The sequence below is a fragment of the Hemitrygon akajei genome, chromosome 21 (assembly GCF_048418815.1).
Source record: "Hemitrygon akajei chromosome 21, sHemAka1.3, whole genome shotgun sequence".
NCBI lineage: Eukaryota > Metazoa > Chordata > Chondrichthyes > Myliobatiformes > Dasyatidae > Hemitrygon > Hemitrygon akajei.
Genome location: NC_133144.1, coordinates 58324740 through 58348619, shown reverse-complemented (window position 1 = coordinate 58348619; position 23880 = coordinate 58324740). Strand labels below are relative to the sequence as shown.

At 43.1% G+C, this 23880-nt stretch overlaps 2 protein-coding genes across 4 annotated transcripts in view; one reads left to right on the top strand and one right to left on the bottom strand.

Moving 5' to 3' along the window:
- Positions 1 to 17094, bottom strand: part of stra6 (signaling receptor and transporter of retinol STRA6) — a 63076-nt gene extending 45982 nt beyond the window's left edge. The window contains exons 1-4 of one of the 3 annotated variants that reach the window (XM_073025503.1): positions 16898 to 17094; positions 16642 to 16812; positions 631 to 930; positions 470 to 533 (exon numbers count right to left, since the gene is read on the bottom strand). In XM_073025503.1, the coding sequence (XP_072881604.1) occupies positions 470 to 533; positions 631 to 734 (168 nt within the window). In that variant the 5' untranslated portion in view covers positions 735 to 930; positions 16642 to 16812; positions 16898 to 17094. The remainder of the gene's footprint in view (positions 1 to 469; positions 534 to 630; positions 931 to 16641; positions 16813 to 16897) is intronic. The other 2 variants (XM_073025502.1, XM_073025504.1) reach the window with 2 other exon arrangements.
- Positions 17095 to 23119: 6025 nt separating this feature from the next.
- The window catches only part of ccdc33 (coiled-coil domain containing 33), a 344809-nt gene continuing 344048 nt past the window's right edge, over positions 23120 to 23880 (top strand). Inside the window, exon 1 of the mRNA XM_073025746.1 lies at positions 23120 to 23390. Coding sequence (XP_072881847.1) covers positions 23120 to 23390 — 271 coding nt within the window. The remainder of the gene's footprint in view (positions 23391 to 23880) is intronic.

The window sequence follows — 23880 nt, the reverse complement described above, 5'->3', positions numbered from 1 at the left end:
AATCATCGGGTATATTTAAAGTGGAAGTTAATACAGTTCTTGATTAGTAAGGGTGTCAAAGATTACAGTGAGAAGAGATTGGGGTTGAGGGGGAAAATAAATCAATCATGATGGAATGGCAAAGCAGACTCGATGGGCTGAATAGCCTAATTCTGCTCCTATGTCTTTATGGTCTTAATGATCTGGCTATGGCTTTTAAACAGGAGAAAATGCCCTGCAACACATTAGGGGAGCTTTATAATGAAGTGTACAAAACTTGTGAGAGATAATCATACCTAGTTGACCCACTATAGATTTTACCCCATTCCCTGGCTCAGGATTACTGAGTGACAATACATCTCAGCCTTCACTTTCACCAGGAGAGAAACTTTACAGGGGATAGTCAAGACCAATTAATCAGGCTAGAAAACATGCACTTAAGAATACAATAAACTTCAGAAATACGTTACAAGTGGGGTAGAAAACTTACAGAGACTCCCGCTGCACAAATATGAAATAAATCAACCAGGATAACGGGATTGCACGGTGTTAACCTACAGAGCAAAACAAAAGAAAACACAAAAGAACTGAAAACAAATCCATTCACGAAAATAAACTCGTTTAACAACAGAACCCAAAAGTGAAGCTTACTCCTCAGGAGGGGAAGTAGGATCCAAACGGTCATCGATGTACCAATCAGAATAATCCATATAGTCTTTTTCTTCAGTGGAGAAAGATTCCTTCATGGAGTCCATTGTGAGTTTGTGGCTTGGCCGGTAACAGTACACAATGTCGCTCTGATCTTTGCTCTGTTGTAGCTTAAAACTCAGGTGCCTTGTGCAGTAATCCAGGTCAGCAGCGCCAGTGTTCCACGCTACAGAAGCTTGCTTTGATGAATGGATTTCTCTGCACCACCTACTCGTGTTTAATACCTCTGGGACAAGCTTCAAGCTGGCGGGGGGGGGGGGGGGGGGGGGAGGGTAGGAGAAAGAAAACAAATGGCTAGTCACAGTTTGAGTTGGAAAATCCACGGAAACAGAAAATATTTCTTTCACAAGCACTTTGGCTGCATGAAAGAAAACCAAATATTCATATTTCACTTTGCTCTCTTTTAAAAAAAGTACATTAACAAAACACCATTGTAAAGCCAACACGACTTGGCTGGTAATACAGCAAAGCTGTCTGTGGATTCTAAAGCAAGGGATTGAAAAGACTTTGCAATAAAAACCCACACTGCAGACCAACAATTATAGGCCAAACCCAAGTCCAGTAATTATAGGTTAGGCCAAAATTAAAATGCTATATTAGGAGAGGGAAAATAAACTTCTACTAAAAAGTAGTGGTAGTAGTTCTCAAATAATAGAGTCCAATTGTTCTCTTGGGGTCTGGCTTGATGCTCCTGCTAACCGGCTCCATGTTAACTGACTGAGCAAGTGGTGAGCTGGAGAGAGTCAGCCAAGCAGATGGCCAGTGTTCTTCTCTTTCCACATACCAGGAGGTTTTAGGGTGTTTGAGCAAACACAAAGTGCACTTACAAACATTTCAGAGGATACACGTCTGATAAATGCACTCCAAAACCTCCTGGTGTGTGAAAAGAGGTGGAGACTGGCATGGGCAATTCCCAAACACGAGGCAAAGAGTTGCATATGGCCATTTGGCCCTTCAGCTCTGCTCTACTATTTAACAACATTCAGGCTGATGCAATTAAAGCTCCTCACCAGCTCGTCAAGTAATCTTTGCCTTAAATAAGCAAAGATTCATCAAATCACAGAATGGTGGTGAAGGAGGACTGATTGATAAGCTAAAAGAAGACAATTATCCTTTCTTCAACTGCCCCATGCTTAGCATGAATGCAGTCTAATCCTCTTGGGATACGAAGTGGCAAAAACTGCACAACAGAAGCACACAGATTAGACCACAAGACATAGGAGAATAATTAGGCCATTCAGCCCATCAAGTCTGCTCTGCCATTCCATCATGGCCGATTTATTATTCTTTCTCAATCCCATTCTCCTGCCTTCTCCCCATCCCCTTTGATGCCTTTTCTAATCACAAACCTATCAACATTTGCTTTAAATACTCCCAATGACTTGGCCTCCACAGCCATCCATGACAATAAATTCCATAAATTCACCACCTTCTCTTTGAAGAAATTACTCCTCTTCTCTATAGTAAAGAAACATCCTTGTATTCTGAGACTGTCCCCTCTGGTCCCAAACTATAAGAAACATTCTCTCCATGTGCACTCTCTAGGCCATTCAATGTTTCAATAAGATTTCTCCGTCATCCCTCCCATTATTCTAAACTTCAGGGAGTAGAGGCCCAGAGTCATCAAATGCTCATTAACCCTTTCATTTCCCAAAAGCATTCTTGTGAACCTCCTCTGCAGTCTCTCCAATGCTAGCACATCCTTTCTTAGATGAGGGGCCCAAAACTGCTCACAATACCCCAACTGTGGCTTGCCAAATGCCTTATAAAACCTCAGCATTTCATCAGATTACACTTCCTTGCTCAAGTGAAGTTAAGCTAACAACCCAAGAGACAAAATTATGATTTTTTTTAATTGACTGGAGTCTTTGGAACCTGCATTCTGACCACAGGATCTGGCCGTGAGAAGACCAAATATCCCATTTCCCACAAGTGCGTTTACAAGCCTCTCCCACGTCCTCGCAACCCCCTCCAATTTTCTTGTAACACTTGGGTTGTTTCTTCCAAAGACAAATCTGATTACATAAAGACCAAAATGTTACGGAGGAAATGAAAAGGAACACGCTGGAAAGTAAACAACTTTAACCATGAAGGTTGCAAATTAACAGCTGCAAAATCCCTCGATGATCCTAGCATTTATGAATTCATGCTTTGTAAATGCACAAGCAACAGTGCAACCATTGCCAGTTCATCACCACACAAATCTGCGTTAAAAGCAATCACAGATGACCAAGAGGTCTTATCTATTCACAATATAATATGATTAGGAATAGTCAGCATGACTTTGTGAAAGGCAGGTCATGCCTTATAAGGCTCATTTAATTTTTTGAGGATGTGACTAAACACATTGACATTGATGATGGTAGGGCAGTAGATGTAGTGTATATGGATCTCAACAAGGCATTTGACAAGGTAACCCACGCAAGGCTTATTGAGAAAGTAAGGAGGCCAAGGATCCAAGGGGAAATTACTTTGTGGATCCAGAACTGGCTTGTCCACACAAGGCAAAGAGTGGTTATGGACGGGTCATATTCTGCATGGAGGTCAGTCACCAGTGGAGTGCCTCAGCGATCTGTTCTGGGACCCCTACTTATAAATGACCTGGATGAGGAAGTGGAGGGATGGGTTAGTAAATTTGCTGATGACACAAAGGTTGGGGGTGTTGTGGATAGTGTGGAGGGCTGTCAGAGGTTACAGCAGGACATTGATAGGATGCAAAACTGGGCTGAGAAGTGGCAGATAGAGTTCAACACAGATAAGTGTGAAGTGGTTCATTTTGGTAGGTCAAATAAGATGACAGAATATAGTATTAATGGCAAGACTCTTGGCAGTGTGGAGGATCAGAGGGATCTTGGGGTCCGAGTCCATAGGACACTCAAAGCTGCTGCGCAGGTTGACTGTGGTTAAGAAAGCATATGGTTCATTGGCCTTCATCAATCATGGGGTTGAGTTTAGGAGTCGAGGGGTAATGTTGCAGCTACATAGGACCTTGGTCAGACCCCACTTGGGAGTACTGTGCTCAGTTCTGGTCGCCTCACTACAGGAAGGACGTGGAAACCATAGAAAGGGTGCAGAGGAGATTTACAAGGATCTTGCCTGGATTGGGGAGCATGCCTCATGAGAATAGGTTGAGTGAACTCAGCCTTTTTTCCTTGGGACAACTTTGGATGAGAGGTGACCTGATAGAGCTGTACAAAATGATGAGAGGCATTGATCGTGTGGATAGTCAGAGGCTTTTTCCCAGGTCTGAAATGGCTAGCGCGAGAGGGCACAGTTTTAAGGTGCTTGGAATTAGATACAGAGATGTCAGGGGTAAACTTTTTATGCAGAAAGTGGTGAGTGTGTGGAATGGACTGCCGGCGGCAGTGGTGGAGGCAGATACGATAGGGTCTTTTAAAAGACTTTTGGATAGGCACATGGAGCTTAGAAAAATAGAGGGCTATGGGTAACCTTAGGTAATTTCTAAGGTAGAGACATGTTCGGCACAGCTTTGTGGGCTGAAGGGCCTATATTGTGCTGTAGGTTTTCTATGTTTCTAACGCCCACCAGTTTCAATGTGATCCCAGCACCAGCCACATCATCCCCTTCCTAACAGTATCCATGGGAACCACTCTCTCTGCAAGCCCCTGGCCCACTCATTTCTCTCCCTCATTCCCCAGGCTCTCTCTATTCTATCTGGAGGTCAGAATGAGAATGGAGTTCATCGTCACTGACACACTGCATGTCATAATTTTGTGTTTTGTTTTGTAGCAGCAGCACAGTGCAAGACAAAATATACTATAAAATTCACAAGAAACACAGTATATAAGAAATATAAAGTGCATAAAGAGAGGAAAAATAGCAAGGTAAAGTTCATGGGTCCCATTGACTATTTAGAAATCTGATGGTGCTTCTAAAAAGTTGAGCGTGTCTTCAGGCCTCCTCCTTGATGGTAGAAATGAGAGAGCCTGCCCTCCCCACCATCAAGGCCTTCTTTAAAACGCGAGGCCTCAAAAAGGCAGCATCAATCATTGAGGGCCCCACCTCTTGGGACATGCCCTCTTCTCATCCACTACCAGAGGAGGCACAGGAACCCAAAGACTCAGTCTTTTAGGAACAGCTTCTTCTCACTATCAGATTTCCTGACAGGCAATAAACCTGTGACACCAGCTCATTGTTTTTGCTCTCTCATCCGCACTAACTTTTACAATTGTATTTCTTATTGTAATTTATGGTGTATTTTATGTATCGCACTACACTGCAGCCGTTAAACAATGGATGTTACAATATGCCGGCAATCATAAACCTGATTCGGATTCAGATTCCAAGACTCCATGAGAAGGAACTCGAGAGGGCTTGAAGATACATCAATTCAGCTGGCACCAGAAATGAAGTGTCAGTGAAGACTGGCACGGATATGCAAGACTTCAGACATCTATAATCCAACCTGGGTTAATGGGACTCCATTAAAAAAAATACTGAATGCAATGTGCCTTTTGTTATGTCTTTGTAGTGCCAGGTACAAAGTAATAAATCTACTCTGAAGCATAACACTACATTAAAAGGCTTTTTCATAAATGACTAGGGAGGGGGCTAAGGATTGCAGGCATTTCTGTACACTCAATGGTCACTTTATTAAGTACAACTGCTCGTTAAAGCAAATATCTAATCAGCCAATCATGTGGCAGCAACTCAATGCATAAAAGCATGCAGACATGGTCCAGAGGTTCATTTGTTCAAATCAAACACCAGAATGGGGAAAAAAGATCTAAGTGACTTTGACCATGACGTGATTGTTGGTGTCAGATGGGGTGGGGCGAGTATCTCAAAAACTGTTGACCTCTTGAGATTTCCGCACACAATAGAGTTTACAGAGAATGGTGCGAGAAAACAAAAAACCATTCAGCGAGCTGCAGTTCTGTGGTTGAAAATATCTTGTTTGAAAGGTCAGAGGAGACTAGCCAGACTGATTCAAGCTGACAGGACGACAGCAGTAATTCAGATAACCACACATTATGAGAATGGTGTGCAGAAAAGTATCTTTGAAAGCACAACATGTTCAACTTTCAAGCAGATGGGCTATGGCAGCAGAAGAGAACAAAGATACTCATTGGCCAGTTTATTAGGTACAGGAGGTAACTAATAAAGTGATCATTGAGTGTTGAACCCACAAGGTAGTTCCTTCCTTAGCACTCGCTCCATCACAACACACATGCCTTTCAACCTGTACGGACCTTCAGGGCACCACTTGTTGCTCTGGGTTGCAAGAGCTGATTGACCCAATGGAGTCAACACTGGAGACCACAAGACACAAGTCATAGGAAGAGATCAATTTTGGCACCGTCTGCAAGGTATTTACACAAAGTTTCTTCACACAGTCCAAAGGTACACCAGTTGGTAAGTTAATTGGTCATTTAATTGTCCTGTGATTAGGTTGGTGTTAAACCAGTGAGTTGCTGAGCAGTGTGGCTCATTGGACCAGAAGGTCCTGTTCCACGCTGTATCTCCAAATAAACCATTTGGCCATTCAGCCCATCGAGTCATTCCATCAGGGCTGATTTATTACTCCTCTCAACCCCATTCTCCTGCCCTTTCTCCCTCATAACCTTTGATGCACTTACTACTCAAGAACCTATCAACCTTCACTTTAAGTATACTCAATGACGACATCCTCAGCCATCTATGGCAATGAATTGGACAGATTTACCACCCTCTGGCTAAGGAAATTCCTCCTCATCTCTGTTCTAAAGGGAAGTCGCTCTACTCTGAGGCTGTGCCCTCTGGTTCTTGACTCCCCACTATAGGAAACATCCTGTCCACATCCACTCTCTCTAGGCTTTTCAAAATCTGACAGGTTTCAATGAGATTTCACCCCATTCTTTTAAACATCAGTGATGACAAGCTCAGAGACATCAAACAACTGAAGATATCCAGACACCTCTATTTTGACTCAAAGGTTCCCTGGTCCCAAACAGCTCATTTCCACAATGGACATCCAATTCCTCTGGACTTTCATCCTGCACCAAGACGGTCATGGGATTCCCTTCACTTCTTTCTTTAATCGTGTTTGAGACAGCTCCACCCCCATCACTTTCACCAAACTGATGTCATTCTTACATTGAGCACATTATAGTCATAGATTATTACAGCACAGAAACAGGCCATTTGGCCCATCTAGTCAATGCCAGCCCAGAGAAAGGGCAGCACAGTAATGCAGTGGTTAGTGAATGCTTTGCAAAACCAGCTGCAAGATCAGGGTTTACCTTCACTATTGTCTGTAAGGAGCTGGTTCCTGACTACATAGGGTTCACCATTCTTCCGAGATCCCCACTGTCCTAGATGTCAGTCTTCGGCCAATTCTATTCATTCTCCATGGTATCAAGAAAAGTCAGATTCCAGAACAAGGGCAACACTAGCGGGATTCCCCAGCACAATCCTAGCTGATTTGATGCAAACATATTACACTGCATGTAAATATGACATATAAAGCTAATTTTATCTCATCTAATCAAATTTTCCTTAATTGTGATCATCATTATTGATGGTTGTGCTTCTAAGTTTTGACTGGTCAGCACATGATACAGGGCAAAGGCGGGAGACTGGGGCTGAGAGGGAGAATGTGTCGACCATGATGAAATGGAGGAGCAGACTCAATGGGCCAAATGGCCTAACTCTACTCCTATATCTCACATGCTAAAATCTGGGAATCCATCGTTTCTTTCTATAAAGACATTAGAACCTACTAGCAATTTCAGATTCCAGATTCAGATTTGGATCTAAATTGCAAAATATGCAACTTTCACTACATTTCCAGATTTTTGAATTATTATATTTTTCTAATACATCAACTTTTTATTCAGTTACAGAACACTAGGACAGGCAGAGGTCATAATAAACCATGTAACAGAAGTCTTTTAAGTTGTCAATAACATCTGATGACCACAGCATTGCTAACTGCAGAAATCTGAAATAACAAATTTCTTGTCACCAGAGATCAATGTGCAACCTTTTTGAAAGTTTATGAGGACATTCTGCAAATTCCTCTACACATACTTCCATTTGAGACCAGTTACACAGGCTTATCAAGATAAAGGCAAACCAGGTTACAAATAGCCTTCTCCCTGTGGACACATTAAATTATTGCCTTGTTGAATTGCAAATAGCCCCCTGAAAGGTCAAATTGCAATACAATCTCCTCCCCAAAATGAAATGGTAATCCAAAACTGGCCATAACTTAGTTAATGAGGAGGCACCCACAATTCAGATAAGTCCTGAGGTATGAAAGATCAATTGTACCAAAAACACAAGGTGTGTTCGACAAAACACATCACCCTGCTGGGTAAGAAAATACACAACAGGAGGACAACAACTTGGTCAAGAGCCAAATTTACAAAAAAAAAACCAGAAGTTTGCAACTTTACAGCTGTTTAGCTTGCACTTTAAAATGCTGATCACCTGGCACACGCAGGATTGCTGTACTAACATGTTTCCAGGCAATCAGATGTTCTTTCTATTAAGTCAGAGGTTGATAGATTTCTAATTAGTCAAGACATGAAGGGATACAGGGTGAAGACAAGAGAATGGGGCTGAGAGGGGAAATGGATTAGCCATAATGAAATAGTGGACCTTACACAATGGGTCAAATGGCCCAATTCTGCTCCTATATCTTATGGTCTTAATACTCCAACACATTCTTACTTGTCTTTAGAGACAAAAGATTACAGGTACTTCCTGAAAGTGGCTACACAGATTGGTAAAATGGTAAAGGTGGCATATGGTCATGCTTGCTTTTATTAGTCAATGAACTGGGTCCAAGTGTCGAAAAGTTAAGTTGCGGCTTTATAAAGCTCTAACTAGGCGTATTGCATTAAGTTCTGGTCACCCCATAATAGGAACAATGTTGCTTTGGAGCCGGTGCAGAAGAGGTTTACCAGGATGCTGCCTGGATAAGAGAGCATGTGCTATGATGAGAGGTTGGGCTACTGCCTCAGAAGCAGTGGAAGCCAGGAAGAGATATGACAGGGGTTTATAATATTACAGGCATAGTTAAGAGTATACAGCCAGTATCTTCTCCCTAACACCCCCAGGCTTGAAATGTCTAACACCAGAGGACATGCATTTAAGGTGAGCGGGCACAAGTTCAAAGAAGGTGTGCAGAGCAAGTTCTTATAAATACAAACGTATATATATATATACAAATATAAAAGTGGTGGGAGCCTAGAATGCTTTGCCTGATTTGGTGATGAAGGCAAATACAATAGAATTGTTCATAGACAGGCACATGAATGTGCCGGAAATGGAAGGAAATGGGCAATGTGTAGGAAGAAGGGATTAGTTTAGATGGCCACTTGATTACTAATTAACTAGTTCAGCACAAAGGCAAGAAAGACAATTTCTTGAACTTCTGGTGGTTGCCCAGCCCTCCACCATTCTGATTCCCCCCTCACTCCTCATCTCCTTGCCTGCCCATCACCCCCCTTTGGTTCTCCTCCCCCCCCCTTCCCCTTTCTTTCATGGTCTTCTACCTTCTCCAACTCTATCTCTTTCACCCATTAGCTTTACAGCTTTTTACTTCATCTCTTCCCCTTTCTTGGTTTCACCTCCCACCTTGTTCTTCCTCTTCCTCCTACGCTTTTGCTCTGACTTCTCATTTTTTCCGGTCTTGATGAAAGGTCTAGGCCTGAAATATTGACTAGTTCCTCTTTTCCATAGATGCTGTCTGGACTGCTGAGTTCCTCCAGCATTTTGTGTGCGTTGCCTAGTTTCAGCTCAATTTTATGGAACGAAGGGTAGTGGTCAAAGGGACTTATTCCACCTGGAGGTCTAGGATTAGCGGTGCTCCACAGGGATCCATACCAGGATGTATACAAATGACCTATTTGTGATTTATATAAATGATCTGAATGAAAATGTAGATGGGTGGGTTAGAAAATTTGCAGATGATATGAAAATTGGTTGTGTTGTGGATAGTGCAGAAGACTGCAAAGGATACAACAGGAAATTGATCTGTAGCAGATACGTGCAGAGAAATGGCCTTTTCTCCTTGGAGCAATGGTGGACGAGAGGTGACCTGATAGAGATGTATCAGATGATGAGAGGCTTTATCATGTGGATAGCTAGAGGCTTTCCCCCCCCAGGGCTGAAATGGCTAACACGAGGGTGCATAGTTTTATGGTGCTTGGAAGTAGGTACAGAGAGCGGGGGAGGGTGTGTCAGAGGCAAGTTTTTCCACACAGAGTACACTGCTAGTGACAGTGGTGGGCACGGATACAATAGGGTCTTTTCAGAGACTCTTAGATAGGTACATGGAGCTTAGAAAAATAGAGGGCTATGTAGTAGTGAAATTCTAGGCAGTTTCTAGAGTAGGTTACGTGGTCAGCACAACATTGTGGGCCAAAGAGCCTGTAATGTGCTGTAGATTTTTGTGTTCTAAATGGCAGATGGAGTTTAGCCCAGCCAAACGTGAAGGGTTGCATCTTGGTGGGTCAAATGCAGAGATATTACAAGATGCTCAGTGTTGATGAGCAGAGGGATCTTGGAGTCAAAGGTCATAACTTCTTGAAAGTGGCTACACGGTGATAGGATGGTTAAGGTGGTATATATCATGCTTGCCTTTATACGTTGAGATTTTGAGTTCAAAAGTCAGGAAGTTATATTGCAGCTTTATAAAACACTAGATAGGCCACATTTGGAGTATTGCATACAGTTTTGGTCACTCCATCACAGGAAGGATGCCTAGATACAGAATATACAGAAGAGATTTACCAGGATTTTCCCTGGATTAGAGGGCATGAGCTATAACAAGAAGTTGGACAAACTTAGGTTGCTTTCTCTGGAGCAGTGAAGGCTGAGGGGAGATCTGAGAGGTTTACAAGATTATGAGGGCAATATCTTTTTCCAGGGGTTGAAATGTCAATTAGAGAGTATGCATTTAAGATGGGGGTGGGTAATTTCAAAGGAATTTCCCCCTCCCCCCCTCAGAGGGTAGTGGGGGCCTGGGATGCACCTCCTGGTGTGGTAGTACAGGCAGAAACATCAGACACTTTTCAGAGATATTTTAATAGGCACATAAATGTGAAGAAACTGGAAGGATATGGACCGTGTAGGCATAACGGATTAGATTAGATTACTAATTTAATAGGGTCAGCACAACATGAAGGGCTTGTTCCTGTGCTATACTGATGTATCTTCCAGCACACTTATGTTCCAGGTTGAAAGCTGGAGCACCAAACAATCTGCTGGAGGAACTCAGAGTCAAGCACCTTCTGTAGAGCAGAACATTTCCTATCAAAACCCTGCATTGGTACTTTGTTTTTACAACAGGCTTCCCAGCAAATGAGGCAAATTTAAAGGGAGCATGGGACCTGGGGTCCCAGGTGAGTGGGGAGTGCAAGAAACCATTATCCAGTGAGTCAGATGCCAAATCACTGGGGTGGCTGAACTGATAGTATACTACCCAACAGTTTTATTGTATCAGCTCTCAGTATATCAATACTTGGACCTAGTTGCTGCACTGATTTGAAAAGGGTAGTCTCAAAAAGTATTTGCTTTAAGATGGAACAGTACACCACAGGAACAGGCCACTTCAACTCGTGATGCTGTGCCAAACTAATTAAGCTAATGCCACTTAATCCCTTCAGCCTGCCCATGGTCCACATCTGTCCATTGACTGCCTATTCATGTGATTATCAAAAGCCTCTCATCGCCTCTCATACTTGCTGTTATTACCACTCCCAAGCAGCATATTCTCAGCACCAACCACTCTGTGCAAGAAAAAAAAACTTTGCCCTGCACAGTTCGAACATTTCCCCCCTACCCCACCTGAAAGAATGCCCGAATTTTAGAGATTTAATTTGTAAGTTGCAAAATGCAAGACTGTGACCCGAAACACGGACTGTTTATTCCCCTCCATCGATCCTGCTTGGCTTGCCGAGTCTGTCTAGCTGCTGGAGTCCACCATTTTACTGCATGTGTACTGCTGGGGTGAGGAAATGTCTCCCATTTTTCTCCAGGCAGAGTAAATATGCCCAGAACTCATGCACCTGGCAACGCAGGTACAGAGTGGTGAAGGCGACATTTGGCATGTTATCTTTGTTAGTCAAAGCACCGAGTAAAGGAGTTGACAACTGTATATGACAATGGGAGAGCATATTGGAATACACATGCAGTTCTGCTTCCCCAGCCAGAGCAAGGATGTCACTAAGCTGGGAAGGGTGCAGAAAAGATTCACAAGGATGTTATTGGGATTGGAAGCCTTGAGTTACAAGGACAGGCTAGGACATTTTCCTCTAGCTACAAGGCCAACAAGGGAGATAAATAAGGTCATGATCTGGGTAGGAGTTTTCCCAATGGCATGTCACCAAAAGGACTAGCAAATTTCTATGGATGTACCATGGAGAACATTCTAAATAGTTACATCACCGTCTTATATGGTGGGGCCATTGCACAGGTTTGGAAAAAGCTGAAGAGGGTTGTAAATTCAGCCAGCTCCATCATGGGCACCAGTCTTCCCACCATCAAGGACATCTTCAAAATTAGATGCCTCAAAAAGGCAGCATCCACCATTAAGTGCCACCACCATCAAGGGGAAACACCTTCTTTTCATCACTACCGCCAGGTGCCTGAAGAAACATTTTAGGGACAGCTTCTCATTTCTGCCAGATTTCTGAATGGACAATGAACACAACCTCACTATTTCTGTTCTCTCTCTGCACTGTCATTTTTAAAATACATATTAAATTGTAATTTATAATATATTTATGTATTGCACAGTACTGCTGCCACAAAAACAACAAATATCATGACACATGACAGTGATAATAAACCTGACTGGATTTAGAATCAGAGGATTTATATTTAATGTGAGGGGAAAATTTAAACTGGACTGAAAGGGCAACTTTAAAAAAATATATACACCGAGGGTGGTGGGTGGATAGAATGTAGTACCTGAAGTTGTAAAGGTGGGTAGAGAATCAAAATTAATATCAGCATGTCATGAAATAAATATACATTTTAACCATATTATATAAAATAGTTAACTAAGTGGTGCAAAACAAATAGAAAAAGTAGTGAGCTAGTGTTCATGGGTTCAATGTCTATTCAGAAATCGGACGGCAGCAATGAGAATAAGGCACGACCTGGGTGATGGGGACCCTTAGTGATGGACACCACCTTTCTGAGGTATTGCTCCCACACCTCAGGGGCTGCAGCGGTTCAAGAAGGCAGCTCATCGTCACCTTCTCAAGGGCAGCTAGGGATGGGCAATAAATGCTGGCTTAGCTGGCGATGCCCACATCCCATAAATTAAATTTTAAAAATTGCAACCACAATTTTTAAAAAAAATGGCCTTTGGACAGGTACATAGAGAGAAGAGGCCAAACAGGCAAATAGGACTGGCTCAGGAAGACAAGATAGTTGGCATGGACACATTAGGTCAAGGCGCCCGTCTCCATGCAGTACAACTATGACCACGCTGTACAACTTTTTGAGGCCAGTTCAAGGTTTGGCATAACTTTTTGCTAGTAATAAACATTCCAGAGGATAAAGTACAGAGACAGGCTGCTGCCAAGATGATTAGAAATGTAAATAATGTGCAACGCTAGGCTCACTGTGCAGAATTCTAGTTCCCACAGTACAAATAAAGGCTATCGTGACAGTGAAGAGATGAGATGAAAATAATTTACAAGGTCAACTTCAGAGTAGCCATTATGAACGGAAGTACAGTAGTAAAATTTAACATTTGAATTGTTAAATTAATGAAGTGGTCTGTCCAAGCTTTATGGGAGTCCCATTAACCCTCCCCCTCCCAAAAAGAAACAAGCATTTCAGCAATTCTGATGAAGGGCTTCGGCCCGAAACGTCGTCACTACCTCCTCCCATAGATGCTGTCTGGCCTGCTGAGTTCTGCCAGCATTTTGTGTTTTTATTTCGGCAATTCTCTCTGGGTACTGAAAGAAATCTGGATAAATTTGTAAAGATTAGTGTACAACGTTGACGCAGCATTCTTTGTGGAGCAGCTCTTCCATGACACAGCTGGCAGACGAGTTTCTCAGAAGAAATCTGTTGCAATAAAGTGGGAAACAGCTGAGAAAGCTTCTTAAAGCGGCAGCAACCTCTATAACAGACAAGGGGTTCTATGGGGAAGGACACCAGCTGATAAATACACTCAGTGGCCACTTTATTAGTTACAGTAGAACCCAGTGTGGCCTTCTGCTGTTGTAGCTCGTCCACTTCAAGGTTTGACGTGTTGTGCATTCAGAGGTGCCCTTCTGCACACCACTGTTGTAATGTGTGGGTTTTTTTTTGAGATCCTGTCAGCTTGAACCAGTCTGGCCATTCTCCTCTGATCTCTCTCAGTAACAAAGAGTTTCTGCCCACAGAACTGCTGCTCACTGGATGTTCTTTGTTTCTCACACCATTCTTTGTAAACTTTAGAGCAGGAGTTCCCAACCTGGGGTCCATGGACCCTTTGGTTAATGATAGGGGTCCATGGCATGAAATAAATTGGGAGCCCTTGCTCTGGAGATTGTTGTACAAGAAAATCCCAGGAGATCATTGGATTCTGAGATACTCAGATCACCTCATCAGGCACCAACAATCATTCCACAAGCAACATCACTTAGATCATGTTTCTTCCCCATTCTGATGTTTGGTCTGAACAGCAACTGAACCACTTCACTATGTCTGCATGTGTTAAGCATTGAATCGCTGCCATGATTGGCTGACGATATTTACACCCGGTTACATACCTAATAAAGTGTCCTCTGAGACTACATATTTGTGTTAAAACCAGGAATCACAATGAAACCATTAAGTATTTAGTCTCGTTAATAAAAGATAATTGATGATGTGTTAACATGAAGTACTGGAATACAAATACGGTGAGGCACAAATTCAATAAAACTTGCTTCCCGCAGCGTTACAGAATATAAATTATACAGTGATATAAAAACTATGCAAAATAAGACAAAATGCTGGAGGAATTCAGCAGGTCGAGCAGCATCTACCGAGAGGAATAAACAGTCGATATTTCAGGCCGAGAACCTTCATCAGAACTGACGAAGGTCTTGGTCCAGAATGTTGACTGTTTAGTTCTCTGCATAGATGCTGCCCGACCTGCAGAGGTCCACCGGCATTTTGGGTGTTACTTTGCATTTCCAGTATCAGTAGAATCTCTTGTGCAAAGCAAGACACAAAGCAAAGAAAAAGACAAGTATTTAAGAATATGTAGACTTGAACATTGAGTTTACATATTAAGAGAAATCATAAATAAAGAACATTCTGAATTATATAACAAAAAGGGGTCATTAACACTGCCCATTGGGAATTCAGCGGAATGAGAGGAACTTTACTGGGAACACCAGTGTGGAACTCTCCATAGGGGTAGTGACATGACTAATGGCAGACAACTGCATAAACAGGAAGCTGGCATTGATGAGCAGAAGGTACCTCAAGAGGAACAACAGCTCCAGAACAGAGCTGTTGAAGCAATAATTCTACTACTTAGAATATACAGCATCATCACAACATTTGAGTTGCACCTATTGCCTAATGCTAAAGCTCTCAGGGAGAATATTGAAATTTATCACGTCACCAGGTTCTACCTGCTGTTATAAGACTATTGAATGGAGTCAGTGTGATATGATGGATTCTTGACCTCACAAATCTACCTCATTAAGGCCTTGCATCTTATTTTCCACCTGCACTTACATTTTATTCTGTTATTACCTTACACTATCTCGATGTATTGTCATAATGAGAGGAAATGCACGGATGGTAAACTACACAACTTTTTCCAACTGTTACCTCGGTACCAGTTTCAGTGATCTTATTTATAGAGATACAGGGAAGAACAGGCCCTTTTAGCCACACTGCCCAGCAATCCACTGATTTAATCCTAATCTCATCACTGGACAATTTACAATTAATCCAACAACCAGCAAGTCTTTGAACTGTTGGAGGAAACCCATGCTGCCCTGGGTTTCACACACACCTTACAGACAGTGGTGAGAAATGAACCCAGGTCACTGGTACTGTAGAGCATCGTGTTAGCCACTACCTTACCGTGCTGCCCCAATAATAAAGTTTAAATTGGAAAAAGCCATCTCAAAGAGCAAAGCCCATTAAGTGAATCACAGGAAATAATGTTTAGGTTAGATGACCCGGAACATTAGCCCAAAGAAGCGGTAAAGCAGAGGTGAAAGTAAGGGAAATGGCTGCTGAAGATACAGTGGAGGCTGAATGAGAGCAGAATTACAACAATCCATTTACAGAGACAAAATACTCCAGCACAGAAACAGGCCTTTTGGGCCATCAAGTCCATGCCAACATGATCTGCCTGGTCCCATCTACCTACACCCAGACCATAGCCCCCCATACCCCTTCATCCCATGTCTAAATCAAACTCACATCCAACATCTCCACGGGCACCCCTCTGAGCGAACAGCATCCCCCCCCACCCCATTCCCCTTCAACATTTCACTTTTCACCCTTAACCTATGACCTCTACTTGTAGTCTCACCCAACCTCGGTAGAAAAAGCCTGCTTGCATTTACCCCTCAATTGAGTGCTTCAATCAAATTTCCTCATTCTCCTGCGCTCCAGCAAATAAAGTCCTAACCTATTCAACTTTTTTCCTATAATTCATGTCCTCAAGTTCCAGCAACATCCTTGTAAATTTTCTCCACACTCTATCTAGCTCCTTGGTATCCATTTAGGTAGGTCTTGGTCAGAGACGACACTAGGAAAAGGAGATTCATGAGGGGTGCGAGTGGGCGAATAAAACAATGTTCGCTTATTGTTATTTACTAAAATAAAACGGCAACTACATCCTTTACGATCTGTCAATTCACTCCCAGATGGAATCGAAGCAAGACTACTGCTTTTGGTTTTAACTAGCGGGTCCAGTCAGGGAGGGAAAATTAAATCCGACTGACGCTCACTTCCAAACTGCCTCTAATTTAAAACTGCACTTACAATTCTGTTTTCTGGCCAAGCCATGCAAAACGAGGTCCAACAACAGACACCAGTGGGCTTGAAATGAATGTTTAAAGAGAGGGGGAAAAAAAACATTTGCGACTGGCCAAAAGTTTATCTCCGTCCCAAAACTTCGACCTGCTGTGTTTTCGATTTGATACCTTTCGTGCGCTGGAATGAAATCACGAGAGATAAACATGTGAATAATTAACTCCATCCCCCTTGCAAAAAGTTTTAGTTTTTAATCCACATTTACCTGGCAAATTATCCCTGCCACAGACGAGAGCACTCACACGAGTCTCACTGCTTTGATTGCGTCTCCTTCGGGGGTTACTCCGTCCTTGCTTTTGGAACTACTAAAACAACTTTCTTACAAAGTCACCCCCTACCTCGGTCAAGCGCAGAATGAGTGGAAAAACACTTCAATTGGTTATGAGCGCTCGCCCAGGTGCTCCCTCCTTCTGAATATTCCCAAACAAGGATTGGCTTTGAAATCTCCCAATGGACAATCGCGAAGGGCAAACATTTCTTGGGTGTTCGCTCCCGCCCGCTCCGTTTATAACTAATCGGAAATCAACAAGTATATCTTTGGGATCAGAATGCGGCGATGACTGCTGTTTATAGATTTAAATTAAAACAAAACTAGTGTACTTCTGGCACAATTTTACTTTGATCACTTTTGTTGGTGAAAGAGGGTTAAAATTTACCTTTCTGTTATCATGACGCAGGCATACTGTACACACAAAAACAACTCGAAACAAACTCTCACCCACACTCTGAAATACTTGTACAGGCACAATTCTTAACACGACGTATCTATATAGATACACACACATACGTGCACTCAGTGGCCACTTTATTAGCTATACCTGTTCCTTAATACAAATATCTAATCAGCCAATCATGTGGCAGCAACTCAATGCATAAAAGCATGCAGACGTGGTCAAGAGGTTCAGTTGTTGTTCAGACCAAACATCAGAATGGGTGAAGAAATGTGAACGTGGAATGATTGCTGGTGTCAGATGGGTGGTTTGAGTATCTCAGAAATTGATGATCTCCTGAGATTTTCATCCACAAGGTCAGTGGTGGGTAAATTAATGGAGAGTATTCTTAGATAGATAGATAGATAGATAGATAGATAGATACTTTATTCATCCCCATGGGGAAATTCAACTTTTTTCCAATGTCCCATACACTTGTTGTAGCAAAACTAATTACATACAATACTTAACTCAGTAAAAAATATGATATGCATCTAAATCACTATCTCAAAAAGCATTAATAATAGCTTTTAAAAAGTTCTTAAGTCCTGGCTGTAGAATTGTAAAGCCTAATGGCATTGGGGAGTATTGACCTCTTCATCCTGTCTGAGGAGCATTGCATCGATAGTAACCTGTCGCTGAAACTGCTTCTCTGTCTCTGGATGGTGCTATGTAGAGAATGTTCAGAGTTATCCATAATTGACCGTAGCCTACTCAGCACCCTTCGCTCAGCTACCGATGTTAAACTCTCCAGTACTTTGCCCACGACAGAGCCCGCCTTCCTTACCAGCTTATTAAGACATGAGGCGTCCCTCTTCTTAATGCTTCCTCCCCAACACGCCACCACAAAGAAGAGGGCGCTCTCCACAACTGACCTATAGAACATCTTCAGCATCTCACTACAGACATTGAATGACGCCAACCTTCTTAGGAAGTACAGAGATGGTATATACAATTATCTGGATAGGCAGGGTCTGATTAGGAACAGTCAGCATGGATTTGTGCGTGGAAGGTCATGTTTGACAAATCTTATCGAATTTTTTGAAGAGGTTATGAGGAAAGTTGATGAGGGTAAAGCAGTGGATGTTGTCTATATGGACTTCAGTAAGGCCTTTGACAAGGTTCCGCACGGAAGGTTTGTTAAGAAGGTTCAATTGTTAGGTATTAATATTGAAGTGGTAAAATGGATTCAACAGTGGCTAGATAGGAACCAAATTAAACAGTAGCAAAACAGACCAAAATAGTGTATGGAGATGATCAACACACCAACTGCTGGAAAATCTCAGCAGGTCAGGCAGCATCAATGGAGGGAAATTGTCAGTCGATGTTCTGGGTCGCGGCTCTTCATCTGGACTGGAAGAGGGTCACAGACGCAGTGGTTATCGGGAGAGTGAGTCTGCCCAGCGCTCCCAGCTTGGCTTGGTAAGACCCAGCCTCTGACTGTTGCAGCTCAGGGTGGAGTGTGATGTGGAGAGACCATAAGACACAGGAGCAGAATTAAGCCATTCAGGCCATCGAGTCTGCTCTGCCATTCCATCATGACTGACCCCGGATCCCACTCAACTCCGTTGTGTGTCCACACAGTGTTTCAGTCTGTTTCACTGCTGTTTTGTTTGGTTCATGGATGGTTCTCAGAAACACCTGCTTTCTTGCCATATCCTTTGATGCCCTGACTGATCAGGAAACAACCAACTTCCAGCTTAAATATACACATGGACTCGGCCTACACCGTAGTCTGTGGCATGAGCGTTTCACAGATTTACTACTCTCTGGCTAAAAAAAATCCTCCTTACCTCTATTCTAAAGAATCACCCCTCAGTTTTAAGGCTGTGTCCTCTAGTTCTGGATACCCGCAGCACAGGAAATATCCTCTCCTCATCCACCCTATGTAGTCCTTTCAACATTTGGTAGGTTTCAATGAGATCCCCACATAGAGTAATACTCTGTCCCCAGAAAACACTTGCAGCCCCACAGTTGCCTGTGAATCCGTTCTGCTGGTCTCCCAAATGCTTGATGAGGCTGTACATGTTAGCTATTTGTAATCTGCAGTGGATGAATAAAGGTATGGAAAAAAAGGTCAGAGGTAAAGTTTCTAAATTTGCTGATGACAAGCCGGATAAAAAGGTTACAAGTTACAAGGGGATATTGATAGGTTAAGAGAGTGGGCAATGTTCTGGAACATGGAGAACAATGTGGGAAAATGTTGCAGTAGTCCATTAAGGGAAGAAAAATGAAAAAGAGAAACATACACAAAGTGCTGAGAAAGACGCCAGTAAGTCAAGCAGCATCTATAGAATGAAATTTGTTGTTCCTGTATGCACCTTGTTGTGGATCGGGTGGCAACCTTGCCGTTTCCTTAGCATTTGTCTGGTTTTCTTCACTAGGCTGAGATGCTAGCTTGACGCTCAACCTTGCACGGATGGAAAGCATGCAAGGAGACGGCCAGATTTGGACACAGGATCACTCGCCTTGAAGTCTGGTGCAGATGCCACTGCACCACTGGCCGGCAAATGGAAGGGACATTTCGGGCCAAAACCCTTCATCAGGACTGTAAAAGAGGATTAATTTTCATTCAATCGGGGAGATACTTAAAAGAAACCCGAGAGGTAATCTCTTTACAGAGAGAGCACTAAGTTCCTGGATCGAGCTGCCAGTGGAAGTGGTCAAGGTAGTTACAACTGCGACAATTAAGAGGCATTTGGGTAGGTGCATGGCGGGGAGAGGCTTAGAAGGTTATGGGCTGAATGTGGGCAACTGGAACTAGCAGTGTGGATGTGGTGGTTAGCATGAACCAGTTGGGCCGAAGGGCTTGTCTCCATGCTACGTTACTCTATGACTCAAAAAAAGCTCATAATCTAAAAGATGGGAGAACACAGAACTCATGAAACAGAGACACCTAAGGTGCTAGCACATGATTTGCAAAAGGTTAGCCAGAATGTACCGTGGTAATTAGATTCAGATTCAGATCTATTCAGCACATGTACATCAAAACACACAGTAAATTGAGATGTTTGCATCAACAACCGATGCAACCTGAGGACGTGCTGGGGGCGGCTCACGAGTGTCACCACACATACCAGCACCAGCAAAGCATGCCCACGATGCTTGGCAGGACAACACAGAACACAACAGGCAACAGAACAACAACAGCAAATCGAAGCCCTTTCCACTCTCCCTCCCACCCACACACATGGACAGTCCTCCATCTCTAGGGCTGATCTTCAGGCTTTCATTCTCCAGGCTTTGCCCAATGGGCTTCAACTTCTGATCGACCATTGGGAATTGATCATTGTTATCAATATTTGATCTTTCTTATTTGTAATCGGTGACTTTGATACCATTCATTAAGGGGAACACAAGGGGGAAGTTCTTTACTCAGAGGGTGGTGAGAGTGTGGAACGAGCTGCCAGCGAGAGTAGTGGATGCCGATTTGATTTCAACACTTAAGAGAAATTTGGATAGGTACATGGATGGGAGCGGTATGGAGGCTAAGGTCCAGGTGAAGGTTGTTGGGACCAGGCAGAAAAACGGTTCGGAATAGACTTGTTTCTGTGACCCTATTACACCACAGTGGTCACTATATAGAGTTAACTGAATGTTATTGCAAAGGGAATTAAATGCACAAAAAAATGGAATTTTGCTCTAGTTATATTGGGAAGAGCACATCTGCATTACAGTATTGGTCTCCTTATTTAAGAAAGGAAGTTTCTGCTTTGGAAACAGTTCAGAGAAGACTGATAGATGCAGTGGGTGGGTGGTGAGGAAAGTCAAGACAGGCGGACGCTGAGGTTTAAGGGTGGGAGAGACAGATGTGAAATGCTGAGAAGTCATTACAGGATGAATGTAGAAAACACTGTACGTTTCCTCATGGAAGAATCAAGGGGTTGCTGTTTAAAAATAAAAGCAGTGCTAGAGGTTAGAAGTGAATTTGGTCTACCGGAGCTGCATCAGCACTACCTTCAGGAGTGAGATTAGTTGACTGAAATTTGGAGTTTTATTCAGAAAATAGTGATTGATAGTAATCTAATTATTAATTTAAAATCTGTATATTGACAGGCACTTGACATTTTTGACAATCCAGTTCTCGTTCACTCAAGATATACCAATTCAGCAAGTTTCAAACATTGTGTTTGAATAACAAAAAAAAATCTCACAGCAGATCTTGGTCCTTATTGAATAAGCTAAGTATACTTCTTGTTAGTTAACAAGTGCATTTTCCCCATAACCCTTAATTCCCTTGTCATGCAAAAATCTATTTGACTGGATATATTTAATGAGGTACTGTTTCCACGGACAGAAATTTCCAGAGATTTACTGCTCTCTGGAGAACGTAGTGGGGGGGCAGCACGGTAACATAATGGTTAGCTCAATGCTTTGCAATGCCAGCTGTAAGACCAGGCTTTAATTTCCTCTGTTGAGTGTAAGGAGTCTGTACATCCTCCCGGTGACTTAGTTTCAAGAGCAGCTTGTTCCTCTCCATCATCAGATTTCTAAATGGACAATGAATGCATGAGCACTTCCTCAGTATCTTTCTCTCTCTTTTTGCACATATTATTTTATTTTTAATGAATACTTCTTATTGTAATGTATAGATTTCATTATTTTTAAACATTTATTATTATGTATTGCACTGTGCTGGAGCCGCAAAGCCACAAACTTCATGACGTGCTGGTGATATTAAACCTGATTCTGATTCTGAGCACGTGGGTTTCATCCGGGTGCACAAGTTTCTTTCCACATTCCAAAGATGCACGTTAGAGTTAGTGAGTTGTGAGCATGCTATGTTTGTGGGAACTTGGTGACATTTGCAGGCAGCCCAGCACAATCCTCACTAATTTGATTTAATTTAAACCATACATTTCACTGTCTGTTTCAATGTACACGTGAAAAGTACCGGTAATCTCCTCACCTCTGTCCTAAATCTGCTCCCCTGAACCTTGAGGCTATGTCCCCTAGATCTAGTCTTGCTTTCCAGTGGAAACAACTTTCCTGACTCCATCTTATCTCTCACTTTCATAACTTTATAGGTTTCTATAAGATCCCCTCTCATTCTTCTGAAATCCAGCATGCATACTCCCCTCCACAGATGCTGCCTGACCCCCTGAGTTCCCCAGCAGCTCATCTTTTGCTCCAGATTCCAGCATCTGCAACCCCTTCCATCCCCATAAATGGGGCACATGGACTCAATGGGTGAAAAGGGTCCTCTTCCAACTTGTAGGTTTCTTGTGACTTAAAAACTACTGGAACTTAAAAAAAAAATCACGCGTCTACTTTAGTGCAGGAAATTGAATTGTTAAACTAAGCGGAACTTGAAGTTGATACCTGTGGAGTTTGTCTGAGACAGGTAGTGGAGGTGTATCGTATATCATGCCAACTTGGTTATTACAATGGGCTTAATTCATTGACTTTGAAGTATTTTCTGCTACACTGTGATTGGTTGGTGGTTGCTGTCCCGACTCCGACAACAAACTGAACAGGTTGTGCTAATTGTACTACCCCAAATCAATAGAAACGGCTTGTATTTAAATCCTCTGACTACTTACCGAAATAGAAGCCTTCAGGTTATGGTGTTTGAAAAGAGGGATTGTGGACAATTTCATGACTGTCACTAACTTGCATCTCAGTGGAAACCATTCGGGGTTCGTCACGCAAGAAGCTTTATTCCGCGGCTGGCCGCCCGTCTCGCCCTGCCGCCACTCCCCTCTCAGCGGGCGAACATGCACAGGTCGCGGCTGGAGATGGAAAACAAGGAGTTGGACTTCCACTTTGAGATCGTCAACGTGCAGTTCAACGAGCTGGGCCGCTACGTGCTGAGACTTGAGGTGGAGAACCCGCTGCTCGAGGGCTCGGCGGCCGGCGTCGGGCTCCTGGTCAACGGTGGCGGGGCCCTCTACACCAACTGGACAACCACCGACGTGGTGGCCCAGACGGGTCTCGGCGAGATCCACACCGTGGCCAGGAGGAAATTCCTCTTCAGACTTCCCAAAGGTAGGCCACACACACTCGGAAACGATGAAGCACCCTGTCGGTTTGGGTGTCCAGCCCGTTGGGTGTGGAGGTGCAGAGAGAGGCAGGAGTCCAGGATGTGCTGAGTTGGTGTCCTCCTCTGTCCTGTGGTCATTCAGCACAGAAAAAGACCTTTCAGCCCAACTGGTCATGCCGACCAAGGTGCCCATTCTGAATATTCAGGAGAAAATAATGAGCAACACACAAACGCTGGAGGAACTCAACAGGCCAGGCAGCATCAATGGAAACGAGTACAGTCTCCGTTTCGTGCCAAGACGTCGACTGTACGCTTTTCCATTGATGCTGCCTGGCCTGCTGAGTTCCTCTAGTATTTTGTGTGTGCTGCTGGGATTTCCAGCATCTGCAGGTTTTCTCTTGTTTGTGGGTAGAAAATAGTGACTAGTTTATATGTACACCTTGGTTAGTATGGAGTAGACATGATGGGCCAAATGGCCTAATCCTGCTTCTACAT